The 19,787-nt window shown below is 37.9% G+C and overlaps 1 protein-coding gene across 1 annotated transcript in view; it reads right to left on the bottom strand.

The window, feature by feature from the left end:
• LOC119827110 (ankyrin repeat domain-containing protein 26-like) overlaps nt 1-17,935 on the bottom strand; it is a 42,636-nt gene extending 24,701 nt beyond the window's left edge. Inside the window, exons 1-8 of the mRNA XM_042054017.1 lie at nt 17,858-17,935; nt 17,175-17,248; nt 16,790-16,883; nt 13,287-13,399; nt 9,147-9,258; nt 5,544-5,735; nt 4,354-4,568; nt 1,073-1,286 (exon numbers count right to left, since the gene is read on the bottom strand). Of these exons, the coding sequence (XP_041909951.1) occupies nt 1,073-1,286; nt 4,354-4,568; nt 5,544-5,735; nt 9,147-9,258; nt 13,287-13,399; nt 16,790-16,883; nt 17,175-17,248; nt 17,858-17,935 (1,092 nt within the window). The remainder of the gene's footprint in view (nt 1-1,072; nt 1,287-4,353; nt 4,569-5,543; nt 5,736-9,146; nt 9,259-13,286; nt 13,400-16,789; nt 16,884-17,174; nt 17,249-17,857) is intronic.
• Between the last annotated feature and the right edge of the window lie 1,852 nt (nt 17,936-19,787).

Below are 19,787 nucleotides of genomic sequence, written 5' to 3'. Positions count from 1 at the left end.
GGGCAGGCCAGGATAATGCCTGATTCCTCACACCTGGTCCTCAGATTTGTCCAACCAGAACTCAAAAACTTGATCTTGCTTTTTCTTGGACAATTTCTTCCAAAGTCCTTATCACTGTTTTGTTCCTTATCCGGCCTCTGAGCCCTTCCTCCTCAACTACCTTTTATCCTTGTTAAGTCAAAAATATTCAAAATCACGTATGAGTCCTTAACAATAGACAGTAAAATTCCCGCACAGGCACAACACTCTTCTTCAAAACGATCCTTTACCCAGACAGGCAGGGACATCTTTGTGTCCCTTGTCATTGGGAGAAACTTAGAGAGAAGTCTGGTTTGGTTTTTGCTTCTGTTTTCCTTTATTTTCCAATTAAGATGAATTTTCAAGTCAGGAGGAGGTGTTGAAAAGACAAAACTTGATGTGACCTTAATAAAAAACTATGTTAGGAAAGCTCAGAACAGATTGTGTAGAAAGGGTCTGAATATTCTAGTATCCTACTGTGTTGTGGATAATGCTTCAGAAAATGTAATACACATCTTATATGTGACGTCATTTTTACTGTTCATTTGTGGCCAATATCATTTAAAAACTATATATTTTTTCCATTAAAGGAGATTATCTTATTTTTAAAAACGAAAAGTACAAGAAGAAAAAAATCAAACTTAAAATAGCTGTTAACTCAAAAAGACCATGTCTTTCTTTGAGTCCCAGAATAATAGAAAAGTATTATGTCCATACTATGATATCAGCCTGCTGAGCCAGATAAGGGACAGATAAGGAAAATGCAATCTCTCTACACATGACCTGAAACTGTAAATTAGTGATCTTACAGATCACTCCTGGAAACCACCCTCTAAAAACCATCTGGAAAACCTAACAACTGATTATTTCTTGAAAAGACAAGCTCTAGTTACTCATTACAAAACAAAAAATAGGTGTTCGTGAAAAGAAGATCATGTGATTTTTACTTAACCTGCCTCTTTCAACTAAACAATCAGTATTTCATCAGATTTAAAACAAGTATCTTATCAGAAATTGGAGTTTTCTCAAAGGAACTAAAGACAATTTTACTAACCTCGGACAGGTCCTTCCTCACACGCTCACAAACAGGCTGAGACTCCAAGGTAAGAAGATATGAGGCATCTCTCAGAGGAGAACTGGGGCTGTGTCCCACAGCAACATGAGGGAACTCTTGAACAGGCAGGGAACTCAGGATAGTTCCCAAAGTTATCTTCTGCTGATTCACCCACATAAGCTTTGTTGTGGAAGCCTCTAGCCTTCCCATTGTCCTGAGAAGATTGCAACAAGGCCATATTCAGTGTCTCGTTTTTCTTCTAAATTACTCTTGTAAATTATGTATGTTAATTATATAACTTATATAATTAATTATGACTTACTTTGCTTTGGAAATGCTATAGGAATAAACATAATGTCTCATTAAATGGTCTTCAAGCTAAAAACATATTAGACTGTACCGAGTATATACAATTATAGACGTAAAATTGTTATAAAAGAAGTACATCTACTTCCAGATGAATTCCTCACTCATAATACAGAAGACGTCTGAGAGAGAGCTGATTATCAGTGAGTCATAACTTCACGGGTAGCACTGATGCCTTCTAGAAAGTTCTACTAACAAGATTCCTAAAGATGACGGCAGAAAATATTTGCACAGCAAAGAGCAAAGTATGTGCAACTGTGAGTATGCTTTAAAAACAGTGAGTTACCTATATGTGAATGTATCAACGTGTCGTGCTGTGCTCCTTAGATGTATACAATTAAAAAGAACTTAAAAAGAGCCAGAAAACCTTGTGGGTTTGGTTTTCAGTTTGGGTTTCAAAACTAGTTTGGGTTTCAAAAAAAATCATCCCTTAAAATTTTTTGTCACCTATTTGCACTCACCATCTATGCACTCTGTCCACAATCTATTGTGGTCTCTTGAATGTAACTGACCCCCATATTCTCATAGGGAGTGGCACTATTATGAGGAGTGATTTTTGGGGGGGTGGGGAGTGGGTATGGCCTTGTTGGAGGAAATGTGTCACTGTGTGACTGGGATTTGAGGTTCCAAATGCTCAGGACACTGCCCAGTGTCTCAGTTGCCATCCTGTTGCCTGCAAGACATGGGAATCTCAGCAACTTCTCCAGCACTATGGCTGACTGCATGCCACCATATCCTGCCATGATGATAATGGACTGAACCTCTGAAACTGTAAGTGAGCCACCCTAAGTAAAGGTTCATTTAAAGGAGTTGCTTTGGTCATGATGGCTCTTCATAGCAGCTAAAACCCTAACTAAGAAAGAAGTTGGGACCAGGGACTGGGTATTTTTATGATAGGCCTGACTATGTTTTTGCTTGCAGTAATATGATCTTTGGGAGTTTGAGTTAGAAAAGCAGTGGAATGCTTTAATCACTGCTTAATATGCCATACTAGGAGGAGTATGGAAGTCAGTGTTACTGAATATGATTTGAAGAACTATAGGGATCAAGAGGGTTCAGGGGAGAAGAATATTAGAATATGGCCTAGAGACTGATCTTGTGGTATTTTGGTAAAGAAAGTGGCTGCATTTTGCTCTTGTACAAAGAGTCTGCTCAAGGCTAAAGTAAAGAGTTTTAGATTAAATCCATTGGCAAAGGAAATCTCAAAAGAGCCTAGTGTAGACTTTTTCCTGTGGTTATTAGTGGTAACTCTAATAAAGGAAAAGAGAAACAAAAAATTAGAAGAAACCAATAAATCCATTAAAGAAAGCCAAGAAAACACACACAGGTGAAGAAAAGAGTTCAAAACTTGAAAATTGAAATAGAGGCAATAAAGAAAACACAAGCTGAGAGATTTCTGGAAATGGAAAATTTGGGTAAATGGAAACTACAGATTCTAGTAAAACCAACAGAATGCAGGAGATGAAAGAGAGAATCTCCGGCCTTGAAGATACAAGAGAGGAAATAGATTCATCAGTGAAAGAAAACATTAAAGTTAACAAAGTCATAAAAAAAAGTCCAGGAAATATGGAACACCATGAAAAGACCAAAACTAAGACTAATAGGAAAAGAAGAAGGAGAAGAATCCCAGCTCAAAGGCACAGATAATATATTCAACAAAACCATGGAAGAAAACTTTCTCAAACTAAGAAAGGAAATGCTTATGAAGAAACTTACAGAACAACAAATAGACTGGACCAAAAAAAGTCTCCTTGCCACATAATAGTCAAAACATTAACATACAGAATAAAGAAAGAATATTAAGAGCTGCAAAGGAAAGAGACCAAGTAACATATAAAGACAAACCTATCAGAATAACACCCAACTTCTCAGTGGAGACTCTGAAAGTCAAAAGGTCCTAGTCAATGTTATGCAGACACTAAGAGACTGTGGATGCCAGCCCAGAATACTATACCAGCAAAATTTTCCATTACCATAGATGGAGAAAACAAGATATTCTATGACAAAACCTGATTTAAGTTATCCACCAATCCAGCCCTACCCAAAGTACTAGAAGGCAATTTCCAACCCAAGGAAGTAAGCTGCACCCACCAAAACACAGGCAATAGATATTCCCACACCAGCAAATCCCAAAGAAGAGAACCACAAGCACACTATCACCACCAACAAAACCAAAAATTAATGGGAATTAGCAATCACTGGTCATCAATATCCCTTAATATCAATGGATTCAATTCACCTATAAAACGACACAGGCTAACAGAGTGAATGTGAAAACAAAACGCATCCCTCTGCTGCATACAAGAAACACACCTCAACTTCAAACACAGACCTTACCTCAGAGTAAAAGGTTGGAAAAAACTTTCCAATCAAATGGACCTAGGAGACAAACTGGTTTAGCTATCCTAATATCTAACAAAATAGACTTCAAACTAAAATTAATCAAAAGAGATGGAGAAGGAAATTTCATATTCATCACAGAAAAAAATCCATCAATGTGAAGTCTCAGTTCTGAACATTCATGCCCGAAATACAATGCCACCCACATTTATAAAAGGTTTTTGACACAGTAGTGAAAATTAGAAGAAAAAAAACTATCTTCAACAAACGGTGCTGGTGTAACTGGATGGCGGATTGTAGAAGAATTCTAATAGATCCGTATCCCTGCATAAAATTTCAGTCCAAGTGGATCAAAGACTTCAACATAAATCCAGTTACACTGAACCTGATAGATGAGAAAGTGGGGGGGGGGGGGGTAGGAGGAGTGGAGGGAGGGAAAAATGGTTGGCATGTAAAATAAATGGAAAATGTTATTTAAATAAAAACAAATAAATAAATAAGCCTGTTTTACTAGAAATCATGCTTTAAAGACCAATGAATAAATTGAATTATTTTCTATTACTGTTTTGACTTACTTTCTTAGTGTATTAGAAAGTGATTTTCTACTTTTAATTTCTTCTGCATAAAGTTGTTTACATTTTTCCATTTCTCTTCTAGTAGAATCTACTTGACTTTTTATCTCAGGGAGATTTGATTCCAAGTTTTTGATTCTGAGTACCATTTGACTCATTCTTGAATCATTGTTGTTCTCTCTTAATTTCTCTAACTTTTTTTCCTCTTCTCTTTGTGTCTAAAAACAAATTAAAAGTAAATGTTTTTAAATACTATAGCCAAAGTGAATACTGTATATACGGTTTCAGAGTTCATGAATATATATACCCATATATATAGTTCATATATATATATGATACAAATATATTTAATACAAATATATTTGATACAATCATATATATGATATAACATGCTAGAGTTTAAAATATTTATCTTCAATTCTAGTTCTATAGAAATGCATTAAATCTGAGTCATAAAATGTAACTGACTCTTCTATTTTTTTAAATATTTATTTATTTATTTATTTATTTATTTATTATGTATACAATATTCTGTCTACATGTATGCCTGCAGGCCAGAAGAGGGCACCAGATCTCATTACAGATGGTTGTGAGCCACCATGTGGTTGCTGGGAATTGAACTCAGGACCTTTGGAAGAGCAAGCGGTGCTCTTAACCACTGAACCATCTCTCCAGCCCTCTATTTTCTTTTTTGCTGAAGAAAATCTAATCTGGAGCTCATGAATGCTGTTTACATTGTCTGCCACTCGGTTATGGCCTCAGCTGAGAACATTCATTTTGGTACTCTACTACCAGATGACTTAAGTGATGGAATCAATCAAAAATTGAAAACTTAAACATTGTAACATAAGAACAAATCTAGGAAATTATGCAGTTCTGTCCTTTTACATACAAACTATCTTTAAACGTCAAATGATTCAAAGCAAAAATAATTATAAAGCATAATGGAAATTGGAATTTTACAGAAAGGAACTTAGGTCATCTGTCTTCCAGAATTTTACAAATCAAATTTCTGTTAAAAAATAAAGTGAGGGAAATGCACAATAGAATTGTTCAAAAATGTAATTTTCAGTAAAAATGAATCTAAGCATGCTACAAGAAATTATCATGTAAAATAAGATTAACTTGTAATGCTTCCATTATCTGTTCCTTCCTAGATCTCTTTTCACACTATTGAACTAATCCTGACTTACCATGGTCTCTTTAATCAGACTTTTGAGGATTAGTACTTCTTTTTCCACATTTTCTTGAGTCTTGTGTGTGTGTTCATAATTATCCTGGTCTGTTTTTATTTTTAACAATTCTTGCTCAGTCGATTGAATGTTTATATCTTGGCGTAGATATCTGCAATGTATTGGGTCCCATGTTTCTTTAAGATAATTGATCTAAATGAAGAAAGTTAGTTTGTAAAAAAGAATTTAGGCTGAAGATAGTCTAATACAAAATCAGTGTGTAATTTTGACATAAACGCAGTTGTAACTTATTAAAAATCTATAGCAGAATATTAGGGAATAACCTGCTGCATTTCTTAGAAGTCACCAGGAATCACAGAACTCTACTCTTTGCACTAAGCATCCACATCACAAACATGCACACTCACTCTTAGGTTTTCTTGCTCTGTAATGGTTTCATGTTTTCTTTCTTTTTTAAAAAGCACAGAGTTTAGTGCCTTATTTAGTCACACTAAACAAATTATATAAGAATTAAGGGATCAAGCCAAGATGGGCAATGATGGCACAAGCCACCTTTAATCCCAGCACTTGGGAGGCAGAGGCAGGCACATCTCTGAGTTTAAGATCAGCCTGGTCTACAGAGTGAGTTCCAGGACAGCCAGGTCTACACAGAGAAACTATATCTTGAAAAAAACAGAAGAAGAAGAAGAAAAAGAAGAAGAAGAAGAAGAAGAAGAAGAAGAAGAAGAGGAAGAGGAGGAGGAAGAGGAGGAGGAGGAAGAAGAGGAAGAAGAAGAAAAGAAGAAGAAGAAGAAGAAGAAGAAGAAGAAGAAGAAGCATAGAAGAAAAGACGAGATGACGACTCCCATCTATGATGGCCTTTCATTTTTCCTCCTCCGGTCAGAGGAATCCGACATACTCCGTCGCCAAAGACGCCGACAGAATCGCCTCAGCCTAAAGAAGAAGAAGAAGAAGAAGAAGAAGAACAACAACAACAACAACAACAACAACAACAACAACAGGAAGGAAGGAAGGAAGGAAGGAAGGAAGGAAGGAAGGAAGGAAGGAAGGAAGGAAGGAAGGGAGGGAGGGAGGGAGGGAGGGAGAAAAAGAATCAAGAGTGCTTTTTGGGTAGAAAATAGCACATTTACTTAAGACAAGATGCATCTGAAAACAAATTTAAGTAAGATTTCTCATCAGTATCCTCTCTAAGACGATCTTTCTGAGTCCCCCAACAGCAAACACAGAAAAGACACATACTAAATGCTGCTTGCTTTTGTCTTTTCCCTTCTAAAGAAGTGGCAGCAGAGGCTAATTTTAAGCTAGATTCTCCAGTTTCCACTTCTGTTCTCTTCTCTGAATTCTATTACTAGAACCAGCACACGGGAAACACAGCTTTAAAAGAACAGACTCCAAAGCAGCCAAAGAGGGCCTATGTTCCAGGGCACACAATCAAATGAAGAACTGGAAGATTCAGCAAACCTGCAGTAAGAAGAGGGTAGAGTTTGACGAAACCTCCTTGACCATGAAGGCTTTGAAAGTAGCTATGTAAGTCTGGAGGCACTTATAACACACCTGCACAGGTAGAATGCAAAGGCTTTCTCCTGTGACAATAGAGGTGTGCTCAGGACTGACATGTTAAGTCACCTAATCCTGGATCAGTTCTGTGGTCTGGAGCATTCTAGTCCCCAGCTACCCTACATCCAACCCTCTGTCTTCCCACTTCACTATCTGCCCCTGCATTCCTCTGACATGGTATGCTCTAACTCACTGTGTTTAATTTAACATTTTAATGACACCCCTTTACTATTTTCAGGGGTACTGGGCAATCCCTAACACAACCTCAAGTGTCCCTGAAAGTAAAACTGTACGATGAAATAGCTAGACTAATCCTGATAACCTTGTATGGATGAACCCCCAGGGCAGGTGCTTTGGTCACAGCCAGGCTCAGTACTCATAGGCTCTCTTACAGATCACATTTCAAGTTGCTGAAGGTTGGCTCATTTCCTGGAATATGGGTATCTTGGATTCCTTTTCACAGGATGTCTGCGGACTTCAGACGTTAGCCTAGACCTACACTGAAAAACGTTACCTGTCAGGAAAATACTATTCCTAGGATCTTTATCCAGAGGACCTGGGTTTTACATTTATTTTGTTGATAATGAAATAAGGTCTTGTTCTAATTGGTGGCAATCCTATTGCCTTGGTCTTCTGGGTGCTTGGATTACAAGTGTACATATCACCATGTGTTAAATACTCTAGGGAGTAATAAATCACCGGAAAAAGAAGGGCTCACTTGACTAGCTCATTAGTACCTTCCTGGAGCTCCTTTCTCTTCCTTCTCCCTTCCTTCTTCCCTTCATTCCTTTCATGTTTCCTTTTTTCTGTTGTTAGCTTTTCCAAGTTAGCTGGCCAAGATAGTTAAGCCATAACTGGAGTCAGTGTCAAATTCACTTTGATAATTCCCTGTGTCTGCAGGTAGGAGTCAAAGGTTACAGTTATTTAGTTCAGCCTCTTCCTCCCAGGTCTCCTGTTCAGACAGTGCAAACCAGTGGGACATGTGACCAACTTGAAAAAGCCATGAAAGGCAAGGCAACGTTTCCAAAATGGGCCTCAAAAACCAGTTCTCCCATTTTGCTGGCATCTGAATTACTTGGAGAACTTGCTAGGAAGGCAGATTCCCAGGAGCCCATTTCGCAGTCCCTGAGTGGTGAAACAGTCAATGCTGGGAAGGAGGGGGAGAAATGAGCAGAAAGAGGAAAGAAAAGAACCACAAATTTACAAGCATGGCTCGTTGAGGGGCTTGCAGATGCTATCAGAAAGAGAGCAGCGTGTGGAGAAAGTTTTCATAAGCCCTACTTTTCCATGAACACCAAGTTAGTCAAACAACAGCCTCCTCAAAGTCCAGAATATTAGGCTAGGCAAACAGGCCGTATACAAGAAAGAATATTTGCCAGGGAGATAAAACAGATGTGCTTAAGCATCATCCTTGTTGGCGTGGCTACTTTGAGAGGGAAAGTAATTTTGCTTATGTGACATAGATTGGTTCTGGTACCCTAGACTAGAGGTGAACTCACTGGGCAGAATTATTATTATTATTATTATTATTATTATTATTATTATCATTATTATCTTCATCATCTTCATCATCATCATCATCATTATTATCATTACTACTACTACTACTACTAATGAACCCTGCCTAACTGCCTTTAATCTAGTCAATGCATGATCTGACTTTTCACAGTCTAGATAAGATACAAACCTGGATTAGCTATTTGAGGGCCTCTTGTAAAAGCAGACCCAGAGGTGTGCACTGACACCTTCTCCCTCACCCAATACAGTCTACAATAGCTGGTGTAACCTCTAAGGGCACTTACATGCAAGCTGACAACCTCAGTGCAATCTCAAAACCCATATAGATGTGGAAAGAGAGAACTGACTCCACAAAGATGTCTTTCAACCTCCACGGAGCATGCATGTATATACACACAAACACACACCATCTACATACACATTAATAATAATAAACAATTTTTTTATTTTCACATACTTAATGGAACTTGGAGTCTTATGTTTCCCCAAATTAAAAGCTTTTAGCTCTTGAAGCTGATTTAAAATTACCTCATGTCTTAGCATTTCAAATGTTCTGCTTTGCATATCTTCATAGAAATGTAATTCTCTATTTTCACACTCATTTAACTTTTTTCTTATTACTTTTAAGACTTTCATAAATCTGTAAGGACAAAGATTAGCATGTGAAATTTTAACTGTAAGCACTTAAATAATATTTGAGCACATAGTAAAGAAAGAAGTTTATAAAGTATCTGCCTGTCTTATTTGGACAATCTAAAATTACTGGAAAGTATTCTAATGAAAATTCATATATACAGGAAACCTCAAAGCCTGCTCTAACAGTGACAAACTTCCTCCAACAAGACCATACCCACTCCAACAAAGCCATACCTCCTAATAATGCCACTTCCTTTGGGGGCCATTTTCTTTCAAACCACTTCATATATATTCTTGGAGAATTTCATATACTGCATTTTTTTATTTTTATGGCATGCCTATGGGTGTTTTTGCTTGCATGTATGTATATGTACCACATGTATGTACCTGGTGCATACAGAGGCCATAAGAGGGTATTAGATCTCCTACGACTGGGATTACAGGTAGTTGTGAGCTGCCATGTGGCTACTAGGAATCAAACCCTGGTCCTCTGGAAAAGTAACAAGTGCCCTTAACACTCAGGCATCTCTTTAGCCCACATATAATGTATCTTAAGCATGTCCTCCCCAAATACTCTACCCCACAACTCCTCCCAGAGCCATCTCTCTCCCCCATGTTATATTCACTTTATATATTTATTTTAGAAGGAACTATTTTGCAGCAGATTTCCTGGTCCTTTGTCTCTTACAATATTTTGACCCCTCTTCCACAATGTTTCCTGAGTCTAAAGTGCAGGGGATCATGCTGTAAATGCAGTAATTGGGGACAGGCACCCCCAAGATTTCTTATCTCGCCGGGCAGTGGTGGTGCACGCCTTTAATCCCAGCACTTGGGAGGCAGAGGCAGGCGGATCTCTGAGTTCAAGGCCAGCCTGGTCTACAAGAGCTAGTTCCAGGACAGGCTCTAGAAACTACAGGGAAACCCTGTCTCGAAAAACAAAAAAAAAAAAAAAAAGATTTCTTATCTCTGCATTTAACAAGTTGTAGCTTATGAGAAAAAAATATGATTAGTTTGACAGATGAACGTGTAACTACACACAGAATTGTTTGGGAAACACAAGTTCATTCTTAGTACTGTACTGGTTACTTTTCTCACACCATGACAAAATATCAGACAAATGCAATGTGTGAAGGGTCATTCTGGCTTACAGTGTTAAGGTAGCACCCTTCCTGATGGGGAAGTCATGGTGACCATAACTGCTCTCTCACCATCGTGATAGGCAGGTCATTTTGTGTTGAGTCAGTAGTTGGGGAAGAGATGAATGCTGGTATTCAACTGAATCTCTTTTTCACTTTTTATTTAGTCCAGAATTCTAGCTCATGAGGCAATGTCACCTATATTCAGGGTAGATCTTTCTTCCTCAGTTAGACACTTCTGGAACACCTTCACAGATGAACCCAGAAATGCATCTCTTAGTTGATTTTAAATCCAGTCAAATTGAAAATGAAGATTATTATAAGTCCATCCCTTGTCAATTGATACCCAAATACAACTTTTTTTCGGTTTTTCAAGCCAGGGTTTCTCTGTGTAACAGCCCTTGTTGTCTTGGAACTCTATCTGGAGACCAGGCTGGCCTCAAACTCGCAGAAGTCTGCCTGCCTCTGTTTCCCAAGAGCTGAGTTTAAAGGCATGTGCCATCACGCCTGACTTCACACTACTCTAAAACCACAGCACTCTGTATCTTGCTCATGGGCATCTCTTAATGCAATAATCTGTAACAATTCTCCAAAATCTGAACAGCTGTAACACTGTTCAAAAGTCAAACATTCAAAGTCTCTTCTGAGTCTCAAGGCAATCTCTTAACTGTAGCTTCTGTAAAATCAAAACCTAAGCTACATAATTCCAATATACAATTATACTAAATAAACATTCATATTCCAAAAGGAAGGGATGAACGCATAGCAAGGAAAGGTCAGAGCAATGTCAGGCTTGAACAGAACAGGCAAAAACCAACACGTCAGCCACCTGCCTGGCTTCTGGGGCTCTTGACATAATTGTCTGATTTCCAAGAGCCTTGAATAGAGACACCCATAGTCCTCATTCTCTTCTGCCTATAGGACATGTAAACCTTCCTCTTAAATGTGCTCCACTATGTCCCTGTAGTTTTCATTGGTGAACATCCCATGGTTCTGATATATCCAACATCCTATGATATCCACTACAGCTTAGGCTTCAACATCAGAGCTTCATGCCGTTACTTCTCAAAATCTTCTGTGTGGAACTTGCCCCTGCCTCATTACCTGACCTCAGAAGCTTCCGAGGCCCCTAGTGAAAACCTTCATGACCCTGTAATTCTTAAGTTTTGCATGCATGAAAAGCCAGCACCATGAGTATGGTGTTGTCCATCTGAGATGTATTCTGACCCTTTCTGCCACAGCTGTAGTGGCTGCTGCATGCCGTGGAATCTAAACTGAGAAAATTCCCTAGGCAATTGTTTTTAGGCAGGGAAGCCCTTCAGAGGCATTATCGGTTTCAGTCTCTCTCATTTCAAATGAATTTGCAGTTTTATGAGCTCGGGCCTTTGATGAGCAGAGTCTCATCCTCGAGGTCCCTTTTCTATGATGCCAATACAAAGAGTGAGTGAGGTTTCTCATTAATTTTGCTAAACTGCTTTTCAGTGACAGATGCTTTCTCCATACTGTCCTCATCTTCAAGATAAACTTACACTACATTCCTCACTGAAATGTACTTTTTCCCACATCATTCTGTTCTGCTGGCTATCTCACTTCTATCCGTCTGTCTGTCTGTCTGTCTGTCTGTCTGTCTGTCTATCATTGTGAACCTAGATAAGAGCAGCAAGCAGGAACTAGGGCACAGTCTGAGAATGCTATAGTGTCTTTAAATTTCTGCTGCCAAACAAATGAGTCCACTACTTTCGAACTATGCCCCACTCAAGTTTTTAGGAAATGGGCACAATGTAGGCAAATTCTTTGCCAGAACGCAAAATGAATGGCTTCTAGTCCAATTCCCAAGAAAGTCATTTTGTTCTCTTCCTAAACTTTGTGACTACATTTCTTTTAGAATCTTTGTTAGCCAACTGCCCCCAGAATGGCCTGACACATCCTGATAACAAGCATGCTAGCCTGCAGCTCCAAATTCTTCTACATTTTCCAAACAAATTGGTTCCAAGGGCTTGAAAACAACGTAAGTTTATCACAACAGCTCTCTTCCTTGATTCCATTTTTCTGTATTACTTTTCTTATTGCTGTGATCAAGTACCTGATTAAAAAAATGACTTCAAGAAGCAATTTGTGGTTATGTTTTCAGAGGTGAAACAGTGCGAAAAATATCTATATTTATTGGCATGCATGTAGGTAACAAGCTAAGGTTTAAGGATATAGAAAGACAGACAGACAGACAGACAGATGATAGATAGATGATAGATAGATAGATAGATAGATAGACAGATGATAGATAGATAGATAGATAGATAGATAGATAGAGATAGATGATGATAGATAGATAGATAGATAGATAGAGATAGATGATAGATAGATAGATAGATAGATAGATAGATAGATAGATAGATAGATAGATAGATAGATAGATAGAATGAACATGGAAAATACTAGTTCAAATGAGTTAACCATTCTATATATTTTATAACTGAAAACAAGAAAGAGACAAAAAAAGTAAATACAATCAATGTAATTGTTCTGGGAAAGAACAGGCAAGACAGAATTTTAGATGTGAGCAGTTTGAAAATTGAGGTAAGGATATTCCCCAAAAAAAGGAAAATATAATGCAAAAAATGCTTTAGATACATAAATTCAAGGTAGAAAAGGAACGGTGCAATGACAGTTACACCAAAAGTATTGTTATTACTAATGTCGAAGCCATTAAAGAATGATAATGATATTTTGGCACTCAAAAACTATTCCACGTTGCCCTGAGTTTCTGAAGTACATTTAAAACATAATAATTTTGTTGTGAAATGGTAGCTACACTATTAATTTCTATTTAGATAGTCAGTAAGCTAAAGCTAAATCAACTGCTGAATGACTAAAATGATCTGAAATATTAAACTCTTACCTATGTAATTCCTTTTCCGATTCTTCCGTTTTCTCCTTCTCTTGTTCCAAAGCACATGCCAGAGATTGCGTCAACTGGATAAGTTTATCTTGTTGTTTCTTTTTGTCTCCAATCTTTGACAAAATATTTATAAGTAGATTTTTTAAATACCTAAGAACTCATCCTTGTTTCTTAAAATAGTACATCTCATGAGTTTATGAGCAATATAGATTAGAAACAATTTATAAAATGACATCTAGAACAGAATTCAAACAGTGACGTCTGTTAAAACAGAATACATTGAGTTACACCTTTGTCATGGAAGTTAAACTAATGGATATATTTGCTAAAGAAGAGGTTTTGAGTATTTGGAAGCTGACAGACGAAAAGACAGGACAACAAAGTAGAATTCTTTACGTATGGGCTGGAGAGATGGCTCAGAGGTTAAGAGCATGGCCTGCTCTTCCAAAGGTCCTGAGTTCAATTCCCAGCAACCACATGGTGGCTCACAACCATCTGTAATGGGGTATGGTGCCCTCTTCTGGCCTGCAGGCATACACACAGACAGAATATTGTATACATAATAAATAAATAAATATTTAAAAAAAGAATTCTTTACGTATGAACACCAGTAAATCCGTAAGCAGCATTCACAGATACCTGACCTGACAGTCACAAACTCCTGTGCTAGTCCTAAGTTTTCTCTTACTATCTGTGCTAGGCCTTAGATGGGGCAATAACTGATGCAGAGCTTCAAGCTCTTAAAGGGACTGCAGGTTTCTAGTTTGGGGTTTGGTTTTAGACAGGCTCAGTATAACTAAGGGTGTGTCATTCGGTGGTTTGAATGGGATTAGTCCTCATAGGCTCATAAAGGCATGCTTAGTCCCCAGCTAGTGCGCTATCTGGGACAGATTAGGAGGTGTGGCCTTAACGGTGTTGTGTCAATGGAGGTGGCCTTTGAGATTCTAGGTGCTCAAGCCTGGCCAGTGTGTCACTGTCTCTTCCTGCTGCTGCCTGGGGATCAAGACGTACAGTTCTCAGCTATTTCTCCAGTACCATGTCTGCCAGTGTGCCACCATGCTCTCTGCCATGATGATAGTGAACTAACCCTCAGAAATTGTAAACAAGTCCTGAGTTAAATGCTTTCTTTAATAAGAAAAATAAATAAATGCCAATAAAATTCTGTAGAGAGTGTTTAGATGGTTGAGTGATTAAGATGTTGTATGGAGCAGGAGAGATACCTGGGAGGTTAAAACACTGAGTACTCTTCCAGAAGACCCAGGCTTGATTTCCAGTACCCACATGGTGACTCACAAGCTTCTGTTAACTATGAATGTGGTGCACCAACATATAAATACATAAATATACATATATATGTATATATAAGCTAAAAACACATAAACACAAAATAAATAAAATTTTGAAAGATGCTATAGAATGTTCATTAATAGTTCTAGATATTCTAAGGTGCTTAAATCATACCTTATGAAGATAACTTCAGAATGTACTTATTTTATTTCTATTACTTTTTTCATTATCACTTGACTTTGGGATGAATAAAATTCTCATTCTTGTATGCACTAGCCCAGGAGTTCCTAATTTTTCTATTTTTCTCTAAGTCTTCTCTATCTTATCTGTTGTGGTGGTTTGAATGAGAATGACCTCTGAAGGCTAATATATTTGAATGTTTGGTCCCCTGTTGGTGGAACCGTTTAAGAATTAGGAGGTGCAGCCTTATGGGAGGAGCGGTGTCACTGGTGGTGGGCTTTGAGGTTTCCAGCCCAGTTTTCTGTTCTCTGCCTGCTGCTTTTGGTTAAATGCCTCAGCACCTTGCCTTCCTGCCTGTTACCTTCATCCCTGCCAGAATGGTTATTGAGTAACCCTCTGAAACTCTAAGCAACCCCCTCACATTTTATCCTTTTATAAATGCCCTTAGTCTGGTGTATTTTCAAACAATTGAAAAGTAACTTAGGCGGTTGTTCTGTGCCTGTTTCCTTAGGACTGAAACATTCCTTCAAGGAGGGAGTAAGAAATTGATAAGATTCAGGAAGTTAACAAAACCTACTAGACTCATAAAGCTCCAAAATTTACAAAAGTCACAAGGTCTCTCCACAATGTTATCAAGGTGTAGACAACTGATGGGGAGAGGAGATTCTGCAGTGGATCTGATTCTAATTTATGCAGTGAGCTCCAGGAATGAAGTTTGAAAGTTATCCCTGTGCTGGCGTTGACTTCTCAATGATGCCTCTAACTTTGAGTCACCAGTATTCCTGTAAGTAACTTCAGTAAGTTCATTGTTTTACCAAGCTACACTTAGAATCATTTGACTGCTATTGGGGACTTATCAGAAGTCACACAATAGCTGAATTAACTTCATCATATTCTAGTTTTCATCAGCCTGTTAAAGACAGGCTCTTACCTACAAATCTGTTTTTAATCACTCACTACAGCTTTTACACTAAAATCTGATTTTCAATCGTATAACTCCAATAAAAAAGTTGAAGGTCATCAAGACCTTTTAAAGGTCTTTATCCTGGGGCTGAAGAGATGGTTCAGCGGTTAAGGGTCCTTGACGCTCTTGCAGAAAACCTAGGTTAATTTCCTACCACCTACATTAAAAGAACATGGGTACTGAGAAATAAACTTAAATCCTCGACAAGTGTCTGAACTGCTGAATTAGCTTTCCAGCCATTGTTATAAGAATTTCTATAAATATATGAATATATGAGAATTCTATTCTGATTAATAAGCATAAATATTATTTTCATTATATACCATTAAATGGCATCCTGAACTATCTCTATCTTCTCTGAGATTGCAGTGTCAAGTCATTGTAAGGATAATGAGCATAAATGAATGAAAAGATTAGATTCTGCACCTTCAATACAAGTGGTACCACATTTCTCTGTAAGGCCCAATTGCACCAAGCAGCCATTTCTACAAACATTTTATATCACCTTTCTTTTATGTCTAGAGAAAAATAAACTTTATTGGGGAAAGTGTTTGCTTAATGAACAAGTACTCGTTCTTAATGAAATACAATTTAGAAGCTATTTGTTTTTAAAACAGTCCTGAAAGACTAGACTGCAAGGGAGATTCTTAACACTACATCAAACAACTACTTAGTATTCTAAGAAAAATAAAACACTAACAGAGCTGTATTTTGTAAAACAGTAACAGAGCCTCAAGCAAAGAACAGCATACCCATGTCCCTCTAGAGTAGTGTTACAACAGGCAAGAGGTAGAAACAGCTCCGATGTCCCTTGGTAGAAGGATGGATAGACAAACACAGAGAGAGATGTGTGCAAAATGTTGGGTTTCAGCTGTCAGAATCTTCTCTAGTCAGACTGTGCTGTACAAATAATTAATTCTATGAATTCAAACAAGTTCTTCTGTTAAGTCAAGATGACTTTGATCATTACACGTATTATCACCACGAACACATAAATAAATGTTATCAAGTAACACTGGGGTAAGATAATTTTTTCTTCATGGTGGCAGAAATGAAAAGTACACTAACTTACCAAATCTTCTCTTAATAGTTGATTCTCAATCTCTTCAATTTCTTCTGCTTGGTTCTTTACTGAGTCTTCTAACTTGAAACACTCAACTTGTAGCCTAAAGACATTTTACATAAGAACTAATTATTCTCAATTCTTAATAATGAAATTTTTAAAAACTGAAATGCAGAAAGATGATAGCATCCAGATTCTTGCCCATGCAAATTATGTACCATAACACTGACTTATATCCCAGCCTTAAATTAGACATTGCATTTAAGATAAAGTGAAAAGTCTCTCTGGCTTAACACGTCTGTGTTTATTACCACAGCTAACATAATCTCCTTACTATACTGCTGATCATATTTATAAACACTTGAGGTATTATACTTGTGGCCTTTTGTCATACTTCCATAGCTGATATTCCACTCTTGAAGAATTCAGGATGCCTTCTCGCTGTCGGTCTTCCTGCAACTGTGCTTCCTGAAACAAAAACAAAAAGAAAACAAAGAAGCCTATGGTAGTCATCCAGAACAATCTTCCCATCGCCTATTTTCATCTAAAATTCTAGCCAAAACAACTGCAACCACTCCTCATTCATCCGTTGTTAGTGGGAGTGTCCATGCCATACAGACTGGGAACAGAACTGTTGGAACAAAAACCTTGTGCCTGTGAAACCTACAATGATACAACCCACTTTCCTGGGGAAAAGTTAATGACCTCTGCTCTACAATAGAATCACATGACCCTTGTTTTTAAATTATATTTTGTCAGATATTCAAATGGAGAAAAATAATAAAACGGGAGGAAACCCAGAAATTCCCTCTGTGAGGAATTTGCTTATATTTCAATACTACCTCAAAGATGATCATTTGAAAAGTTCATGTAGAGGAGTAATCAAAGTAAACCAATGATGATAAAAATTAACATGATATTCTGTGTGGTGATCTGAAAAAAAAATGCCTCCCAAAGGGAGTGATACCATTAGGAGATGTGGCCTTGTTGGAATAGGTGTGATCTTGTTGGAGGAACTGGGTCACTTTGGAGGCAGGCTTTGAGGTCTCATCTGTGCTCAAGTGTCTCAGTTCAAACCCTGTTGCCTGCATAACGTAGCACACTCAGTTCCCTCTCCAAGACCATGACTTCCTGCAAGCCACCGTATCCCACCATGATGATAATGGACAAAACGTCTAAAAATGTAAGCCACCCTAACTGAATGTTTTTCCTTTATAAGAGTTGCTCTGGTCATGGTGTTTCTTCATAGCAATAGAACCACTAACTAAAACAGAAGTTGGTACAAGGGCCTAGAGTATTTTTGTGAAAGATCTGGCCATGCTTTTGTTTAGAGGAAATTCAGAGAAGTTTGGACTTTAGAAGTTTGTGTTAGGGATGCTCTAAGCGGTGCTTAATGGATAATAGCAATAGGAGCACAGTGTAAGCAGAGTTATTCTGTATCCAAGCAGCCACTCCTGAATAACCACTCAGAGATTTAATATTAATTATGAATGCTCAGCTGACAGCTGAGGCTTATTATAAATTAGCTCTTACAATTTAAATTAACCCATCTATATTAGTCTACATTATGCCATGTGGCATTACCCCTCCTTTCATCTTGCAACTCCATTTTCCTCTCTATATTTCACTGGTTATGCCTCTGATTTTGCCATTCTTATTCCCAGCATTCTCTCTCTGCCCTGAAAATCCTGCCTAGCTATTAGCAAATTAGCTTTTTATTAACAATGAGAGCAACATCTTCAGTGTACAGAAGGATTATTCCACACAGGATGGAACGGTTTGAACTATGGAAGGCTGTCTAAAGAGGTTTCAGAGGGGAAGAATTTTTGTGATATTTTGGTGAAGAATGTGGCTGCTTTTACCCTTGACTGAAAACTTTGCCAGAGGTTAAAGTGATGAGTTTTGGATTAATTCCCTTGGCAAAAGAAATCTCAAAACAGTCTAGACTCTGTTGTATGGTTACTAGTGTTAACTCTAATGAAGATATATAATAAAAAGGAGCAAGTTGAGCAAGAAAAAAACTTGAGGAGAAAAGAACACAATAAAATGGAATAGAGCTAAATCTTGTATTCAAGGAGATAAACAGATTAAGAAATGAAATAAAGGGAGTGGTGATTTCAGGGCAAGGTCCCACACAGCCAAGTTTCCAACCTGTGAAAAGGAATTAATGAAAAGCTTATACAAAGCAGTGGTGGTGCGTGTCTTTAATACCAGCTCTCCAGAGACAGAGCCTGGTGGATCTCTGTGACTTTGAAGCCAGTCTGTTCTCCAGAGCAAGTTCCAGAACAGCCAAACTAAGGCAGTGGAGGGAAATATCAAAAACAGAAAGCTGGTGAAGATGTAATTGAAAGATCTCTGAGCTCAAAGCCAGCCTGGTCTACAGAGAAAGTTTTAGAACAGCCAAGCATAAGCAGTAAAGGTAACAGTCAAACACAGAAAGTTGGGGAAGATATAATTTAAAGAGAAAGCCATGTTCTAGCCCCAGTAAGCAGAGAACTTGGCACATCCAGCCATGTCGTTTTGGCTTCAAGGATAGAAGGAATTATGGAATCTCCCTCTGCAACTAAGAAAAGCTGCTGTGGCAAGTCATATATCAGGGGTGTCTCTGAATGGAGGCCTAGAGAGGCCATTGCATGAAGCTGTGATGATGAAGCCAGGATGGCCTTGGAGACCACAAAATACCAGAGCAATGGAACAACTGCCAAGGAGAGCTGCTGACAGGAAGTGAAACAAGTCCAAGAGGAAGAAGTGTGCTACAGACCACAGAGATTAAAGGAATTGGAGATCTGATAAGCATTTAGACATCAGACACGAATATTCAGAGTTTAGAGTCTGCCCAGCTGAATATTAGTCCTCCTTTGGTCCATTGTTTCCTCACTATGGTCCCTTCCCTATGTCTTGGAATGGCAATGTATATCCTATGCCATTATATGTTGAAAATATGTGACCTGCTTTTTTATATTTATTTTACAGGTGATTACAGTTAAAAGATGGTATGAATCTCAGA

Source organism: Arvicola amphibius, chromosome 12 (genome assembly GCF_903992535.2).
Source record: "Arvicola amphibius chromosome 12, mArvAmp1.2, whole genome shotgun sequence".
In the NCBI taxonomy this organism is placed as follows: Eukaryota; Metazoa; Chordata; class Mammalia; order Rodentia; family Cricetidae; genus Arvicola; species Arvicola amphibius.
The sequence above is the reverse complement of the archived record's forward strand: the minus strand, read 5'-3'. Positions and strand labels throughout refer to the sequence as shown.